This window comes from Hippichthys cyanospilos, chromosome 4, assembly GCF_059441005.1.
Source record: "Hippichthys cyanospilos isolate Australia breed blue-spotted pipefish chromosome 4, RoL_Hcya_1.0, whole genome shotgun sequence".
NCBI classification, from domain to species: Eukaryota; Metazoa; Chordata; class Actinopteri; order Syngnathiformes; family Syngnathidae; genus Hippichthys; species Hippichthys cyanospilos.
In genome coordinates this window covers 25,254,331-25,280,792 of record NC_142372.1, presented here as the reverse complement: position 1 = coordinate 25,280,792, position 26,462 = coordinate 25,254,331, and the positions used below count along the sequence as shown (strand labels likewise).

General features: G+C 39.6%; 2 protein-coding genes across 2 annotated transcripts; both read right to left on the bottom strand.

The window, feature by feature from the left end:
• Positions 1-1,584: 1,584 nt before the first annotated feature.
• On the bottom strand, positions 1,585-17,810 carry spg21 (SPG21 abhydrolase domain containing, maspardin). Its single transcript, XM_088412968.1, has 9 exons — positions 17,345-17,810; positions 15,375-15,437; positions 12,670-12,831; positions 8,021-8,101; positions 5,924-6,069; positions 4,077-4,185; positions 3,905-4,012; positions 3,665-3,805; positions 1,585-2,508 (listed from the first exon to the last, which is right to left on the bottom strand). The coding sequence occupies exons 1-9, from the start codon at positions 17,405-17,407 to the stop codon at positions 2,383-2,385; spliced, it is 999 nt and encodes a 332-aa protein (XP_088269094.1). The 5' UTR covers positions 17,408-17,810; the 3' UTR covers positions 1,585-2,382.
• A 3,068-nt stretch (positions 17,811-20,878) lies between these two features.
• Positions 20,879-25,814, bottom strand: mthfs (5,10-methenyltetrahydrofolate synthetase (5-formyltetrahydrofolate cyclo-ligase)). The gene is made up of 3 exons (XM_088412969.1): positions 25,541-25,814; positions 21,413-21,677; positions 20,879-21,221 (listed from the first exon to the last, which is right to left on the bottom strand). Exons 1-3 carry the CDS (start codon positions 25,649-25,651, stop codon positions 20,995-20,997), a joined length of 603 nt encoding a protein of 200 aa, XP_088269095.1. The 5' UTR covers positions 25,652-25,814; the 3' UTR covers positions 20,879-20,994.
• Between the last annotated feature and the right edge of the window lie 648 nt (positions 25,815-26,462).

Genomic DNA, 26,462 nt, shown 5'->3' with positions numbered 1-26,462 from the left:
TTTCTTTTTTGATTAATTTTCATTTTGTGAGAAAAACTTAAGAGTTATTCAACGCTGCAGATGTTGCAGACGGGAATATATAGACATAAAGGTATGCGTCGCATGAAATAAATCGCTTCCACGCACAAAATAAAAGCTTTCCTGGAAACATTTAGATACTGGATCCAAGCCTTTTGTCAACTACACAATGCAGAGCAAGAACTTTGAATTATGGGAGTCAAGCTAAGCCACTAATAAAGTGCACCCTGTTCGCAGGTTCTAGTTGTAAGGATGAATGCAATTGGGGTAACTGCATGATAAAAACATCAGGTTTTCAATATGTCCAAAATCCAGTTTTCACTGGAGGTGTATGAGTACGACGTGCTACGTTTGACATCTGCTGGGTGTACCTCTTGACCTCCCGTTTGCAAGCATTAAACTGGACGGCGTACTGAAAGTGACAAGCTGCAATATTTTAACCTCCCTAGCGTTTTGTTTTGTTTTTTGTATGGTTTTCCTTTGATATCACACATCAAAAACATAGAAAAGCCCATCGGGTCAAAATGTACTTTGTCTAACCCTACACTGCCATAAATTGGGTGAGTGCTGTTTTAATATAACAAAAGGCTGATTGTCAACCCTGCGTCCCCACCGCCTTTTTTGTCAGCTGCGGGCTCCGCTTTGAGTCAACGTGCGAGGGCCGTTGAACTTCCGGTCCTGGAAGGAGGACTTACCCAGTGTCCCCCATCTACGGCTTTTGAACGAAACTGAAACAGATATGCTACTTTGACAAGAGCCTTTTATGTGATATCGCTCGAGGTAGGACACAAGATGGCGGGACGGGGGAGGTTGGCTGTGAGGGAAGTTTTCAGCTTTTGAAAAAGACCAAGTGAAGAAGTTGTGAGTATGCCACGAGCTCGAAGTGAGCGAGAGAAAGGGCTCTAGTATCTGCGGGGAAAATACATCAATAATAAACCAATTAATAACCATGACTCTGGTAGTTTATTTCTAATCTTTTTCTAAAATATTGTTGTGCTGTATATTTATAATGCTCATTTAAGTGCTCATATTCCAGTTTAAATGGGATGTGCTCAGTAATTTTATTGGTGAGAAAAACCTGTTTTGCTACTGTATATTGCGTTTAAAAATAAAATTGTTTTTACAATGTAGAAAATTTATATTTTACATGTCAGTTATCAATAATGAGAGACTAGAGAAAAAACAAAACTTTGAGTCAAACACGATCTTTTGCAAAAGAGGAAGAGAGCACCAGGGTCTTCCGGTGTTTTGGGGCTCTCCTCGTTTTATTACAAAGAAGTCAAGTTTCAAAATAATACCATATAAGGAATTGTTTATGTCTTGTGTGTGTGTATGTGAGAGGGAGTGGGTTAAAAGGTGTGCAAGCAATGTGTCTTTGTATGTGCATACACACAATTATTCCATTATTGCAAAAATCATTTTAAAATCATATTTTAGACCTGTAATTTCACTACTGTGATATTGTTTCTCAAGGTTATCATACCATCAGAATCTGATATCATTCTATGCCTACTTGTGTGATACATTGCACAATGAAACAGGACAAATGACTTTTCACGAGATATATACTGTACATGATCACAAATGCTTTTAATTTCCAAAATATGGCTGATGACAGAAGCAGAAACATCTTTGCCATATCAGGTACAATAGTCATATTCACCAACTTTTGGGAAAGTTTTCAGTCAGTAACTATTACCTAGAGCATGGGAAAGAGTGAAAGAGCAGCAAAATCTCGGCCCAGTCTCACTCCACTCAACAATAATACTGTGGAATTAACGGCACAGAGTAGTTGGGTGTTTAGGTCAGCGGTGAACTAACCTGGTCCCTGAACACACCACCTCCCTGGTGCAAAAAGGCACAACAATGCTCGCGTTTCCTTTGTTGGATGAGGAGACTCTTTGCAGCCCCTTCCACGTAAGCCAGCTAAAAGAGAACCATCAAGAGTCTGCACGTCAGCTTCGGGGTAGGCAAGGCTCTTGGATTGCGAGCGGGCATGTCATGCCACAAGTTGAAGAAAATAATGCAGGATCTTCTTGTAGATGTGTTAGAAGTGGTAAACTTTTATAGGTTTGGAATTTCTCCTTGGGCTTTTTTGACATCTTGCACATATTTCTCTGGACTGGAGCCTGCTGCGTTTCTTTCTTTGTCTGACAGACTGAGTTCATGACAAATCAAATTGAATATTATGCAAAACAATGAAACCACATCAGTAAGCAGGAAGGGAGAACACTTCCGATGTACAGCCAAAAAATGCTTTTTGGATCTCAGGTCAAACATCAACCAACAGTCCAGTTGCCCCTAATCAACCTTTGTGCATTCAAAACGGTTTGGTGGCATTTTTGCAGGGTTGGAAAATCCTCGTCATTGTTCCTCATCAGACACTTGACACGTTTTCAGGTGGCACTCCTGGACCTCCAGCTCTTCAGCACACACCATAGTAGGATCAATGGCAGCGTACCGTGTCCCATGGAACTGACGCAAATGAATCTATGGGTCAAGGAAGAAGTGGCAATCTGTTGTTAGAATAAAGATATGGGTATGAATGATGAGCTCATTTGTAACATGTTATATGGAACAAGCTAGAAAAAAGCTGGGTGAATTGGGCGCCGATCGTCCCTTTCTGTACAGGTGCGTGACAAAATTCGAAGAGTTTCAAGGGGCATTCATTTATATGTGAAAAATATAGATTTTCCTCCCAAGGTCCTGATGTGTACAAAGATCCCAGACACTCCTAGAAACAACCACAATTAGCTTAATGTGACACAATTGCGGTTTGCGGACTCAGATGCTGCATTTGAGAAAGGTGGGAAATCAGATTTTTCTAACGTGGATAAATCCACGTTGCAACCTTACAGCGTTCAAGACAAACATAAACAACGTAAATGATAGATTATTTAGGCTTTTGTTTTGTTTTTTTTAAGTCAGGGTCCTGAACACCTTATTTGAACGTAGGGTAAGTTACTTCTGAACTGTAACACATTATTTATTACTTATTACTGTCACGCCAAAGTAATGAGTTATAATATTACTGTATTTGAAATGTAAGGCAGTTTCATGAGATGGGCACGCCTACAAAGACACGTGATTGGCTCCCGGCACGACAATCGACCAATGAGTGCTCCCGCCCAAGAGTTGTATCATGAAGCTCACACCATGCTGTAGGGTAGATGCCATGGAAGAGCAGCGCTACTTGTAAATCTCTCACATAGATTTCTGCTGTATTGAATTGGAAGTTCAAGTGTAAACTTCGATTGTTGTCAAGTTTGGTCAGATAAAGGCTTCACTCTAATTAGACTTGTGGGTGCCGCGGCTCTCCGTGAGGCTACAGCCAAAGGGATGGGGACGGGAAGGGACAACGGTACAGTTACCGTATAGGGATGAATAATTTAATTGAAATAAATATGAGTGCTTCAGTAATATTTGTCTTGAATGTGTAAAGTATAAATACTTTTCATATTTAAAAAATTCAGGTACCCACATACACATGCATATCAATTGTCGGGAGGGGACGCTACTTGGAACTTAATTAGTGGACCTTTAAGGATAACGTTCCTCAACTTGCAATTGCAAGGAATTTAGGGATTTGATGACATTAGACCCTCCTGAGCAACTTTTTTCGAGGCTTCAAGTAACGCCGCCATACCTGTATGTAGAGGTTTACATCGGCACTTCGGCAAAGGTAAGGGAAGTTTCCACCTGTTTTCAGATGAGCTCGTTTGGCATTTGGAAACAGTTTATACATCTCTTCCTTTGCTTCTACGGAGAGTGCACTCTGATCAAACACCTAGGTAGCGTAAAAAAATAAAATGAAATACTGGGTGTCAGAACTTCTGTGTGACTGATTGAACATATTGTGTTAATATTGACATGCATTCCCACTTACATCTATAATAGTCACCGCAACATCCTTTATTTTGTGTGGCTCCACATAAGAGTTCTGACAGTTCAGTGTTAACCTAGATGCTAGCTCTCTCTGGTTTAGGCTCTCCAGCTACAACACATATAACACAGGATTTCTTTTCCACTGAGGAACAGATAAATACAAATATCCTTACCCTATCAACCATGAAGTCAATTGCCCCGGCCATTTCTGGGTCGACGGGTCCTTTAGCAAAGTTCCCCAGAACAATCTTCTTCAACATGAAAGCTGGCATCAACCAAAAACTAAGCAAAGACAATCAAATCACACTCGTCAAGTTGATGCGTGCCAGACTTGACAGAAATTCCCCTTCCCTCACATGTAAACTTATCCCAGTCTGACTTTTTGCTCAATGAGATGTCCTAGCACTTGATTCGGGATATTCGATTCCAAATTTGCAAATGGTTTTGTACCCAAGACAATTGTCATTAAACTTGGTGTGTTTGTGATATTACGACTCCAAATTCAGAATTTGGGGGTCAATCGAAGAGGTTTTTGTAGCTACGGCTTACTGAATTGAAACATTCTCAAGAAAGGCTTGGCTGCCTTTCTTTAAACTAGGGCTGCACCATTATAGCCAATGTAATAATCGTGATTATTTTGGTCAATATTGAAATCATGATTATTTATTCACGATTATTCATCATTTGGTCAAACATGTCTATTTATTGCCCTGCTTTTAAACAAGCAGTATATGACCAAGGCTTCAAAACTTGATACTTACAAATAATAATTCAAACAAATTCACGCAAGACATGACAAAACTTGGCACACAGGGCAAAACAACGATCTTACCCGTACTTGCTGAGTGCAAAACGATGGAAAAAAAAAAAAAGAAGAAGCCTACTTAGAATCAAGCACATTATTTAATTGTATGCAAATTTCAATAAATTAGCAGTTAAACTGTCATTTGGGGTTATTTCAAACTGAATTTATTCCAATTTTGGGTCTCAATTGGCAGGTTTGAACCCATACATCTCAGGAGCAAATAAAGCACTGTTGGAGTTGGAATTCAACAAGGATTCCAGATAATTACTCTTAAAAGATTGACCATTTTAGGATCCTAAAAGTTTGATCAATAATTTATCCATTAAAAAAAAACATCAAAAATAATAACTCGCATTTTCTAAAATGTGAATGTTTCAGGGATGTAATTTTTTTTTTGGTCTAACCTCGCATTGGTCCAGTGGGATGACTGGACCCCCCCCCCCCCCCCCCCCCCTCCTTTTTTTTTTTTTTAAATGGTGATAAATTCTTATTACCATATTTTTCTCTCTCTCTTTCCAAAAACTTCCAGTCTTATTGAAACAGTTGTGTGATTGACCCAAACATTTTAGTATTGGGTCCAAACCATGTTTGAAAACCCTGCCGGGGGGTTAACAAAGCTAGACAAACTGTACATTCAAGACTGGACATAACTTTACAGTATTTATAATGTATGGTGTAGTATGGTATTATATAGTTTGGTATCATATATTAGGCTAATATATTCAAGCCATGAAGTAATGTACATGTGAAATTTCAGACTTTTTTGATTTATGGTTTTGTCGTTTGTGGTAATGGAAATATGAAAAGCCAAGTTTTATGTACCCTCTGAAAATGCTACGTCACTTTATATACATCTTTGCAAGCATTTAGAAGGGACGGCAGCGTGGCATATCGAAGGTCATCATGTTTTGACAATCCGTGTAGTATTTTTTTGTATGCTTTTCCTATGACCACACATCAAAAAGCTTGGGGTGGGGTAAAATTTTCCTCAGGGATTAAAGAAATCATATGACTCTTAAGTTGCATGCACGAGGATTTGCAATCGTGCCAGGAATGGATTGCCTCTTTAAATGGGAAGTGTACTGACTTTGAGCACCCACACTAGGCAGACTTTAAATGTCACGTGGTCTTAAACATTGCATGGATTTTGCCAAGCGGGAATATTCCCTTTACCACATCTTACAGTATCATAGAGCACAAATAGTGAGGGAAAACCTGTTCGCTGTCCATGTCTGGTTAAAGATGGAGGTATCACTGAATGAATTACAAAGTATCAAAGAGTGCACCCGGGGGGACTTGCAAGTGAACTCCGCAAACTTCTGGGCCAGGAAACCACCCAAGGAAGCACCAAACAGATGAACCTTGAACACAACAGAAAAGAGTATCATTACAGAGAGGAAAAAAAATAACAGGTGCAAACAAGGGAGGGGTAAAAAAAACAAACAGTGATATGAAGATATTGTTTTACATTTTGTGAACTTTGTCATATTTTCTTCCATCATCGCACAAATCATAGGCCTCATTCCAAAATTCCTTATCAATTTTGGAAAACATGAGAGCATCTTGATTCACAGTCATGTGCCAACCACCACAGATGACAAATAAAGTAAACTGAAAAAAATAATGAATAACCATCACAAAAAAAACAAAAACACGAAAGAAATGTATTCTCTATTCGTCTAGTTATGTTGAAGCAGTCTGTATTCGGAATTGGAGGCGGAGTCTCAAACCACCAGCGCACACACACATCAAAGAAGTACCCTGAAAGCATGCTCTAACTGCTCTTTTCTCTCACTCGGCCTTCAGTCTTACTTTTCCCTCGGGAACTCCTCTTCCCAACAACAGTTCCGTGGGTGAATTATGTATGCACCAATACAATGTCTAGTTTGTTAAAAAGATTTCTAATTTGTTTCTATTTTAATTTGTCGGGGCAGGTGAAATCTGTTTGTTTTGAGACATACGGAACAATGAGCTGCCTGTCAAGCCACTATATCGCAGGGCTATAATAAAAGCCAAATGTTGTGAGGAAGCCAGCCAATCCTTCAAAATAAACTGTATTAACACGGTGATTCTACATATTGTGTTGCGTCTCCACTCCGCTGCGCTGCGGTATGCCACTGCATCGATGCCACACTCCCCCTGCTCATTGCATGCGTCTCCGCTCGGGCAATCTTAAAAGACACCTGATATGCTCTTGCACAACCATCGACCAATGATGGTAGGAGTTATAATCTGCTCCGGCCCAAACTCCCATGGAGTCAATCATGTGTCTTGTAGGAGTGCCCGAGAGCTGTGCTTCCTCATGAAACTCACAAATTGTGAGGTGGAAACATGATTGTTATCATGTTTCGTCAGCTACAAGCTTCACTCTTATACTTGCGGGCGCTGCTAATATAACCGCGGCCCTCCATGATAACAATACAATTACAGTATAAGGTTTAATCATTTCAGATACCTGTAAATATGTGTACTGCAGGGGTTCGACTTCCGAGGAGTACATTTATAGTTAACTGGCCTGTCTGCGCGTAGTAGCAAGGAATCAATGTCCTGCGCTTGCGCGAGGACTACCAACTCGTGCGAAAAAAAAAAAAAAAGTTTTCTAAATTTCTGGAAACAAACTAAGCTCCATTTGTGTGGAGTTTGTGTGGATAACACTTTATTGCATGCTTCATTTACAATGTGCAGGTACATACACTGTTCATTTTGTCTTTTACGTGAATTGATAGAATGGTGACTTTGTACACATGTTGCAGTGCCAATTAGCACAAGGAAAATGTTTGCTCTTTTTGTCCTGATGATTATGGCATAGAGGATAATCAGTCACATTTGGGTTCATCCAACCAATCAGCTAAGGAGATGGCAATCTTGTCCACGTGGAGTGCTTTAAATCCCTTTTAAAAATGTACTTCTTCTCACTTGTTTTTAATACGCCTTGAAAGTTTACATCCCTGAAGTCTTGTTTGTGTCTTAGCAGGTTCATGTGTTTTATGTGTTTTTTATGTTTCTATTTGCACTTTTATTTTATTGGAAAGCACTTCGGTTGACTACGGTCTTTTTAAATGTGCTTTGTAAATTAATTTTACTTGACTTCTCTTTGTACACATCAAGGGAATGCTTGAGCACTTATGGAGTGAAAATTGTTTTGTTTTTTTTAACATTTAAAATTCCTTAATGCATTATTACAGAAAAATATCAAATGACTAAGTTGACAAATCTGTAAATTTGAAACTTTTTTTTTTTTTTTTACATTTTACACATCATTGGATAGTAAAATGCTCAGCAGATAAAGAAATGTAAAAAATGAAAGCTTACTTTATCTAACTGCAGGTGGTCGAGAAGCTTCCTGAATCCATCACAGAACTCCAAGAGATCCCAGTACACTGGATACTGAAGCTGGGAAAAAAAGTATATGCAGCATCCTTAGAAGTAACCAAACAGAACAAAGGCAGTCAGAACTAAAGGTGGGCAATATTTTGCGTCCTGAATATTATCATCAACGATGCTTTCACAAGGTGAAACTTTAGATTGTGTATTAATACTGTTTCCAAAATGAACCCGGACAAAAACAAATGGTTCCAGTCATTATGTAGTCAATCAATGTAGATTAGGAGAACGTGATTAAATCCTCATTTGGCGAATATGCAGATATTGATTTTGAAACCACTACAGAATTGATAAGTAAAGCGGAGCTAAAGACAAACGACACTTGGCCTGTCACTAAGGTTGTGCAAAAAGAATCTCTTGTGCATGTATACACATACATACATTTATACAAATAAATATATACACAGGAATGCACATGACTGGTATACAAGCATGCATAAGCGACAGAAATCACTGATGCATAATGTTGCATGCTTCATTGTGCGCATTTGCGTACCCAACCTAACTTTCACCCATGACAACAACCGAGCCTAAGCTGAACATTTTTTCCCTTGAAAAGTGGCTCAAAGAGTCTGCCTACTACGCTCGGTCCAGTGCCGGGCCCCGGAACTCACCGGCACCCTGCCGGTGCCGGCACAGCCCGGTTGCATCGGAACCTATAGCCAGTCACCGGGTACCTGCCCAATGAAAGTGAGTGTGCCATGGATTGAAGCACACTTAAATGTGGTGCAAGATTCACCGCTCATGTCTCCAGCTAGCAGAAAAACCTGGTGCATTTGATCCTTTGTTTGAAAACTATGAATGTACACATGAATGTAGCGTAGCGAGACTTATTGCTATTAAACAAGCTAGTGAAGAAGCAATAGTTAATTGCCCTCTTACTCAGTGGCGAACAGGCAAAAATAGATTTTGAGCACAGAAAAAAATTTTGAGCGAGCAAAAATAGATTTCGAGCACAGGAAAAAAGTATTGAGTGCGCAATGATAAGAATTTGAGTGAGCAACGAAGGATTTTGACTACCCTTGTTCAACATCTAGCTTTTGCACGCTCGAGTTGTCTCCTCTCAGCGCGCTCAGTTCGGCACACACGTTACCGATGTGCCACAAAACTAGCCAATCAGAGCTAGTATAAGCACACTGCTTGACAACGTGGTCTCCTATTAGATTGCTTGTTTTCACCCGGAAAATGCAAGCGAGATCTTGTCAGAAGATCTTGGTAGAAGGTGGGCTTATATCATTACAGTACAAAAACTATCAAATGAGACAATGCCGTAATAATAATAACTAAAAAATGTGCAATTCCTGAAGAAAATATATGTGAAGGCGAAAGCACTGAATGGAGAGGCGTTGAATGGTGGAATGATGTTGAATGTTTGAATGGGTTAAATCTGTGAAGAAATGTGAACATTACAAAATTGGAACGCTTTAAACAGGCCAAATAATGTAGAAGATACCAGGGAAAACTGAAAAAAGTGGAAATTGTGTGGGTATTCGAATTGCAAAAACAAATTATAAGTGAAAGGAAGTGAACGGCAATGGAAAGAACAGTCTTTAGCATATAAAGTTGGAATTCTGTGAATAGGCCAAATACGATACAAGGGAAAAACTGAAAAAAGTAGAAAGTGTGTGGGTAATCGAGTTGCAAAAACATGAATTAATAGGTGAAAGGAAGTGTATGGCAGTGGAAAGAACATTCTTTAAGTAAGGTTTGAACGGTTTGAATAGGCCAAATAATACAGAAGATTCTGGGTAAAAACAGAAAAAAGTGGAAATTGTGTGGGTATTCGAATGGCAAAAACGTCAGTTAATAGGTGAAAGGGAGTGTATGGCAATGGAAAGAACAAACTTCAACATAGAAAGTTGGAACAATTTGAATTGACTAAATAATGTAGAAATTACAAGAGAAAAACTGAAAAGTAGAACTTGTGTAGGTATGATTCAAATGATCCATAGGGCGATATGAATGAGTTAAATGTGAATATGAAATGGGAAAACTCAAAATATGAAATATTAAATCTCCCATTGGGATAGAATGGCAAGCCCTCCCATTGGAAATGAATTGTGAATTATGAAAAGGGTGAAAAATATGGAATTATGGGAAATTATTGGAAATGGTGAATTACTGGAATGATGGAAACAATCCCTAAGGTGAGATGAATGGGCTAAATATTGAAAATATGAAACGTGAAAGCTGTAAATATGAAATGTAAAATCATCCAATGTAAAGGCAATGGGAACAGGGAATTGTGGGGAAACCATAAATAATTTGAATGAGAAAAATGGAAGCATTCTTCTCACAAATAAGCGGAATAATATGAAATTGGAACGGTGTGAATTGGATGATTTGGGAATGAGTTGAAACGTGTCAAAAAATGGACAGAATAAAAAAGGAATAACGTGTGAAGGCTTTCGCCACAAGCTAATGCAAACATCTGCACACACTTTTTGGTAGCAGGATTAACACTTCACCAAAGTATTAGAACACCTGAATTAGTGACAACACTCACCTCTCTCTGTGAACATAGTCAAATTCAATTTCAAAGACTAACAGCAAATCTAGCAAAGTGCATTCTCGTAGCTGCATAACAAACTATGTGGTACGCTCTCTCTCTCTCTCTCTCTCTCTCCCTCCCTCCCTCCCTCCCTCGCGCAACCAGAACCCCCCTCCCCAAGATCTTGGGTAAAAATGAGAAAACATTACCTGAGCGGTCAAAACAAACATGGTGGACGAAGTTGTAAAAAATGTTTGTAAGAGGTCAAGGTTGACTGAATAAAAGAGTAAATGGACGACGTTTAATATTTTGCCGAAACACGCTGCGTCCAATGAACGCACGTTGATTTGAAAGTATGTGTCCCTGTCAAAAAATAAGAGTCCAGGATGCAGGGACGAATGCAAACGAGAGCGTATTGCATATTGATTTAGTAATTAGTGGGCTTACAAGACAATATTAGCATATTTAGATTCTCACAAAAAAAGGAAAGACAAATGTAAACTTCCAAAAAGTGATATATAGTTCAGGAATATAACCTGTTAAGTGTCACTACAAACAATCTACTACAACGGCTCAGTTAAGTGCTCAAATTTTGATTAGTTGACTGGCCCAGTCAAACACTAAACTCTGCTTGTTAAGAAGATAGGTTGATAAAGATAAGAACAAAACTCACAGCAGTTAGCAACAAGCTCCACTCTCCGTAAGGACACTACAAGGACCCTGTAAAAATACCTATGTACAGTGAGCCCCCGGTTTACGAACCCCGTCTTACGTACTTTTCGTCTTACGACGTGGACCGCGGCGTTTTTTTGTCCTCCTCTTACGCAAAAACCTTTCGTCTTACAAACCATCCAACATGCCGGTCAGTGTGTCTGCTTTTATCTACTAGACATGGCTTCTAAAATTGCAAGTGGCGATAAAGGAAGAGGATGATAATAGAAACGAAGCAGGAGAAATACGAAGGAGGCACACACATAAGTTAACCTTGCTAGTGAGTATGGCCGTAACCGCTCGACAATCGGTACAATTCTCAAGAACAGGGAAGCCTTTTAAGCAAGCAAGTGTTCTAAGGGCATGACTTTCCTTGCCAGGGGACGGACCTCGGTCAACAACAAAATAGAGAGGCTTCTTCTATTATGGATTAAAGAGAAGGAAATCGCCAGTGATATGTTCTCGTTTAAAAAAAGTTCTCGTTTAAAAATAAGTTCTCGTTTAAAAAAAGTTCTCGATTAAGAAAAAAAGTCTATTTAAAAAAAGTTCTCATTTAAGAAAAAAAAAAAAAAATTCTGCGGGTTCGTCTCTGCTCCCTTCTGCCTCCACCCACCACCAGATCAAGTCACGTCGCCCCAAAGGTAAATGTCATTTTTCCTTTGAATATTTATGTTATTTAATTTAACTGTACAGTAGATTATGTTACTAATTTTCAATATGTGTATAAAGTCGTGATGTTTTTACCTAAGGTGTTTGCACGCGTTGCACGCATTCACTAATTAACATAGGTTTGGATTGCCCGTCAAACGGCGAATTCGAGTTACGAGCCCAGCCGCTGAACGGATTAAGGTCGTAACAAGGGGGCCCACTGTATAAACTATACAGGACGGATAAACTGATGGATTGTCTGTCGGTCCATCACAGACGGACACCTGGTTTGCAGATGAACTGACGAGTGAGGGGAACACTGAAAAAAAATGTCAGAATAAGAACCACGAAGAAGTGGCAGACTACGCACTGTTAAGTGAACTACCAGTTTGTCCGTTTGACCAACGATTACAAACAGAATGGCCGAAGATCTGTAAAGGTGTACATCTTTGTCCGTTCTCCTAGAAAGTGAAAGCCCTTCTTCCTTCCTTCCTTCTTTAGTGTAGTTTAATAAATGTTCCTGGTTACCTGAACTTAACAACAACAAAAAACAAAACTATACAATATTTTTTTAGGGGAGGCGATTAGTAGAATACCTGACAGAATAATCAAAAGAATAATCAAATTTAAAATGATTCGACAGAGACGGCCCTAATGCACTCCCAACATGAGTGAGCAGCGATCACTATGCTTTTACAAGTTTTGCACCATGTTCAGTTTAACTCACCGATATTACTCTGTATCCCCAGCCTGTCAAAGCTAGCATCTGTTGGAAGAACACTTCTGCTGTTCCACTGACAGGTGGAAGGAGCATTATGGGGCACCTGATGCTCTTAGGCCCTGCATCATACAAGGACCACACTTTGCTGTCATCATCATCAACAATAACCTAGAAAGGGAAAAATGATTATATCAATTATTTGCAAGAAAATTCTCCTGGTACTTCATGCTTGAATATACTGCACTATTGTTTCTTGAGAAAAGAGGTGAAATATGTTGATATAAATTAAAATAGATTTCTTAAACGAATAAAAGGTGCTAAATGATCTAATGCAATGGGCAGATTGTTCCAAACAAATCAAATTTTGTAGCAGAAGGTACCTCGACCAATTTCCTTCTTAGGTGCGAGGACATGTAAATAAAAAGCGGACTTTCTTAGGTCCTACTTTGTATTGTGAGGCCTTAGACAAGGTTCTCACAGCATGGCTCAAAGATTCAAAGAGATTTTATTGTGAATAGTACTATACCACACAGTGAAATTGACATTCTGTTTGCTTCCCGAGCAGACTACATTCCATAATTGAGCAAGTAAGAATCAAATATTAGGGAAAACAGTCCTAAAGTTGCAGTGGTTGAAGTCCACCACTGAGATGAACACAGTGTCGGGCTGCTTTGATCTCGTGTTTGCTCATTTCCGGTCTCCTCGGCATACAGCGTGCGCCTCCAGCTCGACCGCCGAGTCCGGTGCATCCCCATTTCCAGTGAAAGTGAAAAACACAACACTCTCACGATGAATGCTCGTCCAGGTTCTCAGCTTGTCGATTCCATTCCCGAGATAGCGGAAGCCAACCCAGCACCCCCAGCCTTCAGCCTAGCGTGCAGGCTTCCCCTCTTGGCTCACCTCCACCCAAGGCGCCTTCTCTGCCAGCCGCTCAGTCCGCCCGCAGCCGGAGCAGCCATATTGTCCAGGCACAACAGAGCCAAAGTCCGCGAGGCCAAATGAAAGTTGGTGATGAACTTCACTGAAGATAAGAAGTGCCCCTCTGCTGTAAAAAAAGCATCTGCTACGGGAGAGCGAAACAGAGTCGGCCGCCACAGTGGAAGCCATCATTTTTAAAAAAAAAAGCTCAATTAATGCTCAATTATGATTTTTTTTTTTTTTTGAAAATCAGATTTTTTGAGGGGAGGTCATTCACATTTATGAATAAATGAGACCTGTGGTTGAGCCCTAAAAAGCCCAAAAGTGGCTCATATGCGCACTGACATAAAGAATGGAAGGGTGAGGATTTCTTTTTTTTTTTTTCATGGCATTTTGTGCAGTGCCAGCAACGTCTTTCTGGGTTGCTCTGAGGGAGCGGCTCACCCGCTCAGAGTATTCATTGAGCAAGAGCGAGGGAGAAAAAGAGACAGAGACAAAATACACCATTAAGTTGTCTTCACCTCGTCCCCTAGTTTAAGTTATCCCAAATTGTTTGTGCTCTTCAGAGCGCAGAATTGTGACGTTAGTAGCTTGTTTGTTACGAGTTTGTTTCAGGAATCCGTGGTGTATATAGTTGTCACGGAAGAAATAGAGAGGATCCAAGAGCACCCAGAGACAGGTCAGTGCCGTCGAGGGATCTTTATTTAAGAGCGGGCACTTGCTGGTTTGAAGACTGGCGGGGACGGGCTGTTGTGGTAGGTCGCCAGGGCCGGGCACAGTCGGGAGATGTCGGGCGGTAGGGTGGCTAGGAGCAAGTGGGGAGGAGACACAGGCCAACTCGTGGGGCCGGCAGGCTATCGGGTCATCGGTATCGGGTGGGGTCCAAGCACTAGAGGTCGGGTTAGATCGGCAGGCTCTCGGGTGGTCAAGAGCGGACGGGGTCAAAACACAGCCAATCAGGCGGGCGGAAATGCTGGAAGGCTTGGCGTGGCGCATGGAGACAATCTGGCGGATTGTGAGCGACAGAGACCGGGTTTTATAAAGGGTGGTTGAGTGGTGGCAGCTGCTGATGTACAGGGCTGATTGATAGGGGGGTTGAGCAGGTGTGATGAGTTGGGCAATGAGTGGCCGAGCTGACAGACTGTGACACATAGCAGCAATTGTCCCTGAGGGGCAAGAGGGCTCCCCTTTACCTACTCTTCGGATCAAGAAAACGGTCAATTGTGTCAAGACATCAGCTGACGAATTCTATGGTTAGATCCAACCAGCCATCCATTTAATGAATCACTTGTCAGATGAAGAAAAATACAGCAGCAGGATAAATTATTTGAGAGTTTAAAAAATATTAGAAAAAAAAGTGTCAAGGTCACATGATTCACAGGGTAATTTTAAAAGTCAGATTTTTCATCAAAGTCAAGTCATTAAAATAATGTACAAGCATCTTAAGTACCTAGAATCTCAAATCCTTGTTGAATTCCCGTCGCAACAATAACTTATTTATGAATAATGGCCAAGTGGTTCCTGAGCTATAAAAGTTCAAAGAAAGGCAGCCATACCAACCTTTGCTGAAAATGTGAAATTTCGGCAGGCCATTAGTGCCAAATTGCTATTCCAAATGACCTAAAATGTTAGAATTTGTATTGCGCCATCACTATCAGCAAGTACGCATTTAATACACAAGTTTTTATCAAAATCAATATCAGCTTGCTTCAAGATTTGGATAGATTTAGATTTTGTGGGGCGTGATTCAATGTGAAATGACTAGAAGTATAGGGAACACATTTTGTCCTTACTCTTTTCAGGGGAACTGTGCTTCTGAACCAGTGGAAGTCTGGAGAATCTTTGATTTCTTCCATCTGTTGAAAATATTCAGAAGATACAAAAACATTAAAAACATGCAGGATACCTGCCCTCGAGGACTGGAGTTCGACACCTGTGCTCTACCGTGATGTCAAATTTATCTTTGACTTCCTTGGACTCATTAAACCGGGTCCCGAGCTAACCACACAAACCGTAACTGATGGACTTAGGAAACTTTTTAAGAATGCATGTTTGAATAACACAACATCGCAAACAGATTGTGCACTTAATGTGGGAGCAACACTGAGAATGACATTGAGGAAGACTTCTTAATGAAAGAAAGGTTGAGTACCAACATTACGTCCTGGTACTCATGTGAGTAACTGGCAAAAAAAAATGATGTGCTTAGATAAGTTTCTCACTGCAGGGCTTAATATCGTTTATAACATTCTAAATGCATGTAACCTTACACAAGTTGTTGAAGAGCCAACTAGAATAGCAATGGGTAGAAAGGGGATCATATAATGGGATTGTCTCGTACTGTTGGATTGTCTTGCCATATGCTGCTACTTATGTCTTGTCTTGGGGTACTCTTGCCATACCTGGTTTTTGTATTTAGTTTTTAGTTTTACTTATTAGATTAGCAACACTAGGCAAAGTAGATCTAACATACTGCACATTACATTACTATGGATAAGAATCTAGTTTTTAGGATTGTCTCGTCTTGCGCACCTGCACTTTGTTATAGTACATGTAAAACGCAGAGGATAGTGAGAAACGCAATTTTGATTCCTTTGTATGTTAAGCACATGTGAAGACATTGACAATAAACTTGACTTTGACTTTGATATCAAGACAAACATGAAAGACAAACAGACATATTGTCAGTTGCAAAATAAGTTCACCACACTAAACAAAATGAAAAAATAACGACCACTCTCGAATTGTATTGAGTCAGACGGAGACATCATAACGTATGTACATGATCCTCTCCATTTTAGTAATTTTCCTGTGTGGATCCGGACATTGGTTCAGTCTGCTCTCTTATTTTATTGAAAATAATGCCATAATAACCTCAGCTAACACAAACTGCTGTTAGCTGCAAAAGGCATGTCCCGTCATTGTCATTATTGCGATTGTGATTGTGAGATTATGGCCAATACAAAAATGCACATACATGTATGTGTGTCAAAACTTGGTTTATGGGACTGACTGATAAATCTTCCTCAAATGGTGTTGAATTACAAAAAAAAAAAAAAAAAATCTAGTTTTAAAGTTACCAGTCATGAAAAATTTTGGGCAGCCCTGATAATTTTCAAGATTTTCCTTGATAAATATTTCAGTTTCATTTGAAAATATCATATAGCAGACAAACACAGTGATATTTGTGATTTTTGCTAAATCATGATCTACTTAATACTGGTATGTTTTTCTGTGCTCAAATATATTTATCAGTCTAGTTTTGTTTAAGTATTGAATAATTTCTAGAAATCTTATAAACTTCATTTGACTCCGCATATGTCACTGCATTTGTCTGCTATGTGATATATTTCACTGAAATTGCAAACGATCTGGTGGCTGGCTAGCCTTCGTTTTTCTGAGTGGACTGGCTGGCCTCACCGCAGTTTGATGTAAAATGTTTGATCAGTTGCAACTACAATTTTTGAAACACACCAACCATGTTCTCGCTCAACAATAAAGAAAACAGTCTCTGTTCTCGCTCAAGGACAAAAAAAAAACAAGTCTCTATTCAAAATTATTACTTGTTCATCTAAATTGTATGCCATACGTATGATTTCGCGGGTTATACGAACTATTACGCGAACCGTGCAGGCGACGTCTTAACGTTGACTGTCTTTTGTGCTATTGCTACACCAGTGTTATTACCTTCAGGCATTCAATGACCAAATGTGACAAGCTGCAAACTACATAAGTACAGACTGCACGTACTGTGTTTGTTTACCTTTTGGTTGCGGGTGTTCGCGAACGCGTCCATTTCAGACATACGTTTCGTAGCTCGCTTCATCACGTGACTCGAAATGACCAGCTTCCGCCATAGCTTCCGCAAACATACAAGGGGAAAAATAAATAAATAAATAAATAAATAAATAAATAAATAAATAAATAAATAAATAAATAGTGGCTGTGTCCAAATTCACATTTTGGAAGATTCGTATTCTGGGTATCTTCGAAGCCGCCGAAGCCTTTCCTCATGTAGCCTCCGTGGAGCGCATGAACAATTTCGAATTTGGACCAGTTTAGCCGTTGTGCACAATTTCACAGGCTGCTTTTACCAAACGCCAAATAATGGTGGTTGCGTGATGTAATATCCAACACCAAGAGGCTATATGCTACCCCTTTTTTTCGCCGTTCTACAATGTTCAATTTTTACCACATGACAATATTCGGAGAGACATTTGGCTAAAAAGGACCACAAGTCCACAAGCCAAAACTTAATAAATACACGTACCATTCACTAATGAAATAAAATGTAATTAAATAATTAAACGATTCCTTAATTTATTAAAAGTGTAATTAATTAATTAAATGACCCGTCTTGGGTTGAAGATCAGGGTAACCAAGCAGGTGTTAGGACCCGCCCATCAAAGTTGACGAGCGAGGTTAACGGATAAACTCAACGCACGAAAAGCCGCAACAGTGTGTCATTAATTAAAAGTGTCATTCATTGAATAACTGTTTCATTAATTCATTAAATGTTTCATTTAATCATTGAAACATTTTTCTTATTGTTAATAGGAACAATTTGAAACAAGTCAATGTTGATTGTTTTTTTATTGAATATATATATATATATATATATATATATATATATATATATATATATATATATATATATATATATATATATATATATATAATAAACACATTAAAATAAAGTGTGAGAACAAAAAGAGCAAATAAAAGAGATTGTCAGTAAATGTTTAGTTTGTGTCGGACACTAGGACCATGTCTCTCACCCAGTAGGCATGTCGCTATGATCCTTTGATGCTTTGAACCTGTTGGCTTTGTCTTTGCTGTTTTGGACTTTGTTGTATCAGTTTTGTGATGGCATGCGAAGAGTAAAGATCACCACTAGCACAGCAACTTGTGGTTTCTTCGCCTCGCCACATTGGTGACATTAGAATGGGTGACCCCGGATGGGTCATCTTGCCATATTATTATCCCAGACGTTAGAAAGTTTCGTCAGGGTGTTGGAGATGTAGTTTTGCCACATGGGTGACCCCGGACGTCAGAATGTTTCAGCGAGGAATCACCGCAGACGTCCCACTTCGTGGCATCCCTCCACCAGCCTACTATACGTCAGGTAATGCAGCAAGCTGGTACCACGTCAGCCAGCCAGCACCCCGACAAGGGTCCTCTCACCCGTCGCCCAGTCCCTTGGCGCACCAGGGATCGAGCCAGCCAGCAACAGGCTGGTACGGGCGCCGGTGAGAACAGCTGTGCAGTCCAATTTCGGAGTCCCTGGCCGTCGACCGGGATCTTCCAGCCGAGCGGCCTCATCTACTACCGATGTCCGTCCGGCCTCAGCAGTAGGCCTCCAGCCACCATCATTCAGCCGCCCCTCCGATTCACCATGCCCGCAGGTATGGTCCGAGTATACATCGGAGCGGGTCAGCTGGTGTTGGTGCCGCAGCAGGTTCATGCCCAGGCACAGACTGGGACGCAGCCGCGACCGGCCGTCCCTCGGAAGCCACTGTGCCTGCCAGCATGCGGGTCAGCACTGCCACTCCGGCTCCTGCGGAACTTCAGAACATCCCTTTGCCAATGCTACCTCATGGTTTTCACGCTGAGCGTCTCACCCTTACTCCTGTTGCACCTGGGGCCCTGGTGTCACATACACCGCCCAGGACCAGACTGAGACTCAGGGTGCCAGACTGGTGAATACCGGGTGGGGTTTTCCGTTATGCCTTTCTGGGTGTTCGGGGGGGGGGGCTGTGTGGCGGACACTAGGATTATGTCTCTCACCCAGTAGGCACTTTGCTGTTTTGGACTTTGTTGTATCAGTTTTGTGATGGCATGCGAAGAGTAAAGCTCTCCACAAGCACAGCAACGTGTGGTTTCATCGCCTCGCCACAAAATCAATGAAATTTGCTGTATATGTTCAAAACGAAGTAGGAAGAATTATCAAATTTATCTGGTTATACTCCTTGTTTTCTATTTACGGAGATATTAATATATTGTTTCACATCACAAAAACATTCATATAAATAAGTTAATGTAGTTCATGCAGAGTTGTATTTCTATATGAATATATATGCTTATATTGTATGTATGTAATTATATAAAGATGCATACACATATATACAAAAATACTAACACAAACATACAGTATACCTTATTTTTCACAAGTAACTTAAACTTTTACACAAGATCTTACTCCATTCATGATCTTGTACTTTTCCAATACAATATTTGTAAAGCACTTTTTGAACACAGCCATAGATGTGCATGTTTTCAGTTTTGTTTCATAGCCATTCCATAAATTGACACCTTTGATGATTCATAATGCTTTTTTCTGTAGCTTATAGGCAGATTGTTTGTTTTAAATGTATTTCCCCATATTTCCACACAATAAGTCACGCAGGGTAATATCAGTTTGCAATATAACGTATATAATGACTTTGGTTTAAGAGTTCTTTGGTTTTAAAGAGGATGCCTATAGTTTTTGAAATCTTTCTTTTAACATTCTCTATATGCGCCTTCCAGCATTATTTTGAATCAAGTATGACGCCAAGAATTTTGATCTCATTTACTCTTTCTATTTCCGTTGATTGTATCATAATTTTGACTGTAATTCTGCATTGTCTAGTACCAAAAGTAATACATTTTGTTTTATTTAAATTCAAATATAATTTGTTAGCATCAAACCAGTTGTTTAATCTATTTAATTCGTTTTCCACAGTATTCAGTAACCTCTGTTTGAACTGTTGCCTTCAGGCAAGTAGTACAGATCAACCAGAGCAAGGACAAATCCAAGCGCAGCTTTGAAACGACTGCAATAACCTGTCTTAGTGCCGCTATAACCAAGACAGTGAATTCATTTTACCATGAACTGTGTGCATGTGGCGCTGTGTATTGGACTGGTTAAATGTATGAGATCCTCTTTTCTTTTCCTTATCTATCACACTGACTGATAACCACTTTTCAATTTTGTTGTACCTGTGACAGTGACAATAATGGCATTCTCTTCTATACCTTCACCAGGCGAACACAAACATCTAGTAAGTTAGAAGTTTGAACATCTAATAAGGACAATAAACAAGCTATGTGAAGACCTACTAGCCATTCTTAACCCCCTTCTGTCAACTTCATTTAACTTTACTTGTCCGGTGGCTTTCTATTCTTTGCTCAGGATGCTGCCCCTTTCATTTTTATCGAAAGCTCCCTCAGAATTAGTTTCATAACAAGTTTAAACGGGGTATTTAAGATTGGTGGGTGTTCTGTTGTTGTGCTGTCAGATCCACTAAACCACAAGTCCTCTGTTAAGCTGTTTTAATGCAAATATCCATGCCACTGCATGAAACGATTTGTCCAAAAACCTCACATATAAAATACAGTGAGTGCTGAGCAGCATAAATGAGCAAAAAAAGTTTAATGTTCTTCTTCATAAAGGACTTCATCAATGAGTACATCATTGTCATCCACAGGAATTTCCTGACACAGTTGCTCTTTAAAGGCCAAAGCAATGGTGTAGGGCTTCCCTTTGGGGTGCTGGAAACAGCGCTCCAGATAGGTGTCATAGAAACCCTTTCCCCTGCCCAGACGCTTCCCAGACGAGTCAAACCCAAGTCCTGGCATCAAGATGAGATCCAGACCTCCTAGAAAACATTGTTTGGAAATGAGTATTACGGTTTGTTGTGAATGGAGTAATACACGTTCCAACATGGACCTCAGCTATTTTGAGGCTAAAAGTCAAATTCAATACTATTGCACAGAATGTTTTTTTAAAGACCGTTAGCATTTTATAATTCACAGGTTAAAAAATAATTAATTTGCGGAGTTTGTCAACCTGAAGACAATGCTTCTTCTCGGCTCTTGTCGTCTTCAGCGGGCTGTAAGATATTCCAAGGTGTTTTTGGCAATGTGGCCATGTCCTGGATACTGTTGAGCTTCAGCATGTCCATGTGGTTGCTATTGCAGTCATATCTGGGGATGAAGCAGCTTTTACCCATTTTAAACACATCTTTGATTATTTCCTCAGTGTGAACTTCATCGTCCATGTTGAGGAACACTGCAATTCGTTTACAAGCCATATACTTTGGGTGTCTGATGAGCTGAAAGAAATAAGCAGAACAAGAGGATTAGACAAAAATACATGTTTGGATTACTGCTTCGTTACTTTAGGTGCCTCAAACGTCTGCATTTGAATTGTTGTTGCTGGTCTTTTTGTGTGGGATTTTTATTGTCTCTGCTAGTATAAATAGCTTCAGATCTTGTGCATATTTCTTTGTGCTTTTTTTCTCTCGCCTAAATCAGTTGTTATTCCACTTTTGACCACTATTTAGTGTAGTTTGTGGGATAAGTTGATGTTGTGAGTTTGGAAAAAAAAAAAAATGTTTTTTAACCATCCATCAAATTTTCAATCCATTCCAGTCCATCGGTGGCGGCGACAGCCAACTGGCATTAACAAAGTATTTATTACGACATATCCATCCATCCAAACTCTATAGTTGCTCATCCCCACGAAGGCCACTGGCTTGCTGGTGCCTATCCCAGTTGTCTGCGAGCAGTTGGAAAGGGAGACCCTGAACTGGTTTCCAGCCAATTGCATGGCAAACACAGACAACCAACCATTCACACATTTGGAGTTTCCAATACCCTGCCATGCATGTTTTTGGAGTGTTGGAGGAAGCCAGAGTGCCCAGAGAGAACCCATTCAGTCTCTGGGACAGCATACAGACTCCACATAAGGCCAGAGCGAGTTGGAATTGAACTCTGAACAGTCGTTGTAACCACCCTTCTACCAAGCAGCTCTACTACGAAAACATGCAATAAATAAAAGACCTACATACACCAAGCGCAGTATGAGATGAAATAAAAACAATATGACTCAAAGTCTCTGTGGTTTGTCGCACCGCGAAAAAAAAAACTGTCTGAGCAGCGTTTGTGGCTTTATTGTGTCAACTGATCCACTGCTTTAACCCCTGGGTGTCTGGGGATTTTTCACTAGCCTGCCATGATTACCACCCAACTTGGGCTGACATTGACAAGACAAAGATAAAAATTTATATTTACTCTCAACCCCTCAAAATGTTCAATGGCATCATATATATATATATATGAAATTTTATTGATTTTAGCAACAAACTAACATTTACCCGACAATTTGACACCTATAGGGTGTACCTCTCGACGTCCCGTTTGCAAGCATTTAGAAAGTCATCATGTTTTGACAATCTTCGCAACATTTTAGCCTCATAGTTTTTCTTTGTGTATGCTTTTCCTTTAATATCACACATCGAAAACATCAAAAAGGCTGAGTTGGGTCAAAATTTCGCCCAGGGGTTAAAGTGCCATGTTGTTACGCATTGTTGACCCTAGCCTGCCATGATTACTATACTTGATGGTGCCTTCCTGTATTCTACTTGACTGGTCGGAGTGCATTTGTGTTAGTGTTTAGAAAAAATGGGCAAAGTTCTGGATTTTCTCTTTGAAGTTTGTACTTTTCAGCGCTTGTATCAGTCATCATTTGTTGGCGCCCTGGACTGCTCACCTTTGGTTGTGTTTTTTTGTTTGTGTCTGCGGAAGTCCGGGGTAATTAACCCTTAGATGCACGAGTGACTGAACCCTACACTCTTCCATAAGTGGGTCAAAAATGACCCATATTAGAATCAGTGCATTTTTATGCCATTGTTGTCATTTTGGTTAAGAATAATCACTTGAATAATATTTAGTATTATATTTAGGACCATGCAACAATGATTTCATGTTTGAAGTATCTTTATTTTTTAACTTTTTAACATTTTTGAAAAAGAAAATTACCCAGAATAGCAATAGAAAAATGGGAACGTCCATTCTGTGTGTGTACTGTATGTATGTATGTGTGTAACTGTCCAGTCATTGACAGTTCTGCTCTCTTTTCCCTTTCTTGCCTTCTTGTCTCATCACTGTATGCAGTTCAGACAAATTACCCGTTTCTGGCTCTGTGCATTGCACACAGGTACATTGTATTTCCCACACCTATTGTTGACGTTACGATTGTTGTTACTTGGGCAGATCTGACACCTCTTTTTGGGTCCACATCATCAGAAATTTCAGACTCGGGGTCCAACCCTGTTACTGCCTTTGCAGCATCCAGCATCTGTAGGACCTTTTCAACTGTGTATCTAGCAGCCATGACACCTTGGATGAGTAATGTTTTCAATAGATCAATATGTAGCCATATAAATAAATACTCTCCCTCACACACACACACACACACACACACACAAACAAACGTGGACATGATACATATAGGAATGCTAGCTATCTTAGTTAGGGGTTGCCTAATCCTAAATCAAGTGGCACACAATGTACCTGAGTGCAAAATCACAGCCAGAAAAAGGTCATTTGTCTGAACTGCTTACAGTGATGAGAAGAAAAAAAGAGGAAAGAGAAAGGAACTGTCAGTGACTGGACAGTTACACATATACATACACACAAACACACATACAAACACACACACACGATGGATCACATTTTCTAATGCTGTTCTGGGTAATTTTCATTGAGGGTTAGGGAACCCTAACTCTACCTAGTGTTAGCCAGTTATAATGAAGACTAGTTTTTGATAAACAATAAAGTCATGAAAGACACACATACAATATTATATGAAGATAATACGTACACGTTTGTAATACTTACACATATCAGCTCTTGCTGTGTAAAATAATCTTCCTGAGGGGTGACACATCTGATATAGTCTGTGTGGTTCAGTTAATTTATTCCTGACAGCCACAGTTGATAAGAATCAAAGGTTCCCATTGGATTCTATAGAAAATGCATGCGGGTCATTTTTGACCCACTTATGAAAACTTGGGGTAGTAATACAAAAACTACAATTTCTTAAAATGTATAAAAGCTAAGTAAAAAATATAAATTGAATTATATCAAAAACATGTATCTTGAGGAATACCTGGAATATGAAATAACAATTTTTCATTACAAAGATATTTCAAGAAAACAACCTCACCAGGTCATTTTTGGCCCACTAATGCATCTAAGGGTTAACCAGTGTTATATATTTGCCCAAGTTTTGTAGATTCTGCGCTGTTGTGTACTGATGCCAATGGTGAATTGTATTCTTATTTTCCCTCCCTCTCACTTGTTTGGTGTAAGCTCACAACTATGATCTCTCGACACGCAGTAATGCACATGCACTAAATTCCATACACATAAGTGTGCATGCTCTATATTCTACACACTGTAGCTTTAAGGGTGTACGTTTTTTGTAAGTGTTCAAACACATTTGGTCCACTTGTAACCCTAGTGAGGATAAGTGGTCCCGAAAATGGCTCGATGGATAACAAATACTGATGACATTCACTAACATTCCAGTTTTTTGAACACCTCTTCACAATAGAGGATGGGAATGAAGAGCCGTTCAACAAATTATTTTTAGAATTTTTCACGTCAAACTTAAACAATGTTTGTCACAATTAGCAACATGACTAATGTACCACCTATGACATGAATTCAGCTCACGCTTTTAAAAATTATTTTTCAAGGAGAAAACGATATGCATGTATGAATAATCCCAGTTTATTGTAAACATAGATGTTTTAACATATGCACCCCCCCCCCCTTCCCAACCCTCAAAATATAACATTAAGGAGCAAATTATTTTTGGTAATTGGTTTCCAAATGAACAGCTCCGTTTAAACAGCCAAAGTGCCATTACTATTAACAGTGACACGGCACCGTCCTTCTGTAGACAAACGGCCAAGCCTCGAAGTTATTTTGGAATTTTTTTTTTTTTTCATTTGAGCCTTGAAAAAGTCTTTCTACATTAACTTAAACCAGTGGAACGAAAACAGTATTGTTGTTTGATTTTGCATTTGTATATTCATGGGTCCTGTGATCAACGAAAATTAACATATTACGGCGGCACTGATAAGCACCATTTAAAGAAGACTTGAGCTGCGTCCCATTTCCTTACCTTTTGGCAAACAATTAAAGACTGTCGATGTTTCTCCAGTTCACTTAGGAGAGCAACCCGACGTTTTATTTCTTTCCTAAGCGCTTGTTTCGCTAACCGCATTGTGGCCATTGCGCCTCTGTCGATTTAAGTACAAAGTCTACTTTGCCTCTGCTCCCGTTGTCAGAAGCATGCGTGATTTTAGCATTGCTTGATTAAAGTTTAACTACCGCCAACATGCGGTAGCGTTTCATTAAAAATTAACTTCTATCACGTGGCTGTGATGAAAACGCCCCTTTCCGAGGTGCTTAGTATATACGCAAATTCCGGTTCCTGTACTTGTAACTAGACATATATCAATGGCTACTTCACTGAAAAGGTGTATCCGTTGCCGCAATACGTCAGCGCCTCCGCCATGTTGAATGTGACCAATCTGCCTTTTTAAAAATTCTTTATTATTGATACAAAGCATTACAGTGCAAATAACATATAACAATAACATAACAGGGGAATACAAACAATTATAGTCAGTACAATACAATATTATATCGTATAAAATATATTAAAAAGAGCACGTAAATCGCAGGTTTTAGTGGCTTTCAAATGATTAGACTGTTTGATAGTTTTAATGTAGTTTGACCTCTTTGACAAAGGCAGAAAAAAGTGGTTTTTGATCAGTGCACCTACATTTGAGGAAATGCCATTTAGTTAAAAACAATATAATATCCTAAAAATAATTCGTTTTCATAGATGAGTATTTAGTGAAAGCAAACAATACATGTTCAAAACAAAGGGGACAAGTCCGGTTCAACATAGGTAGAAATTAAAGGGCAAACATCCTTCCATGATCTGGTGGAGAGGTGGTGGGACCAAAGCAATTCAGGAAGTGTCCATATGGGACCAATCATTCTTCAGTGATTCACAGCTTACTATTTTTGAGGAA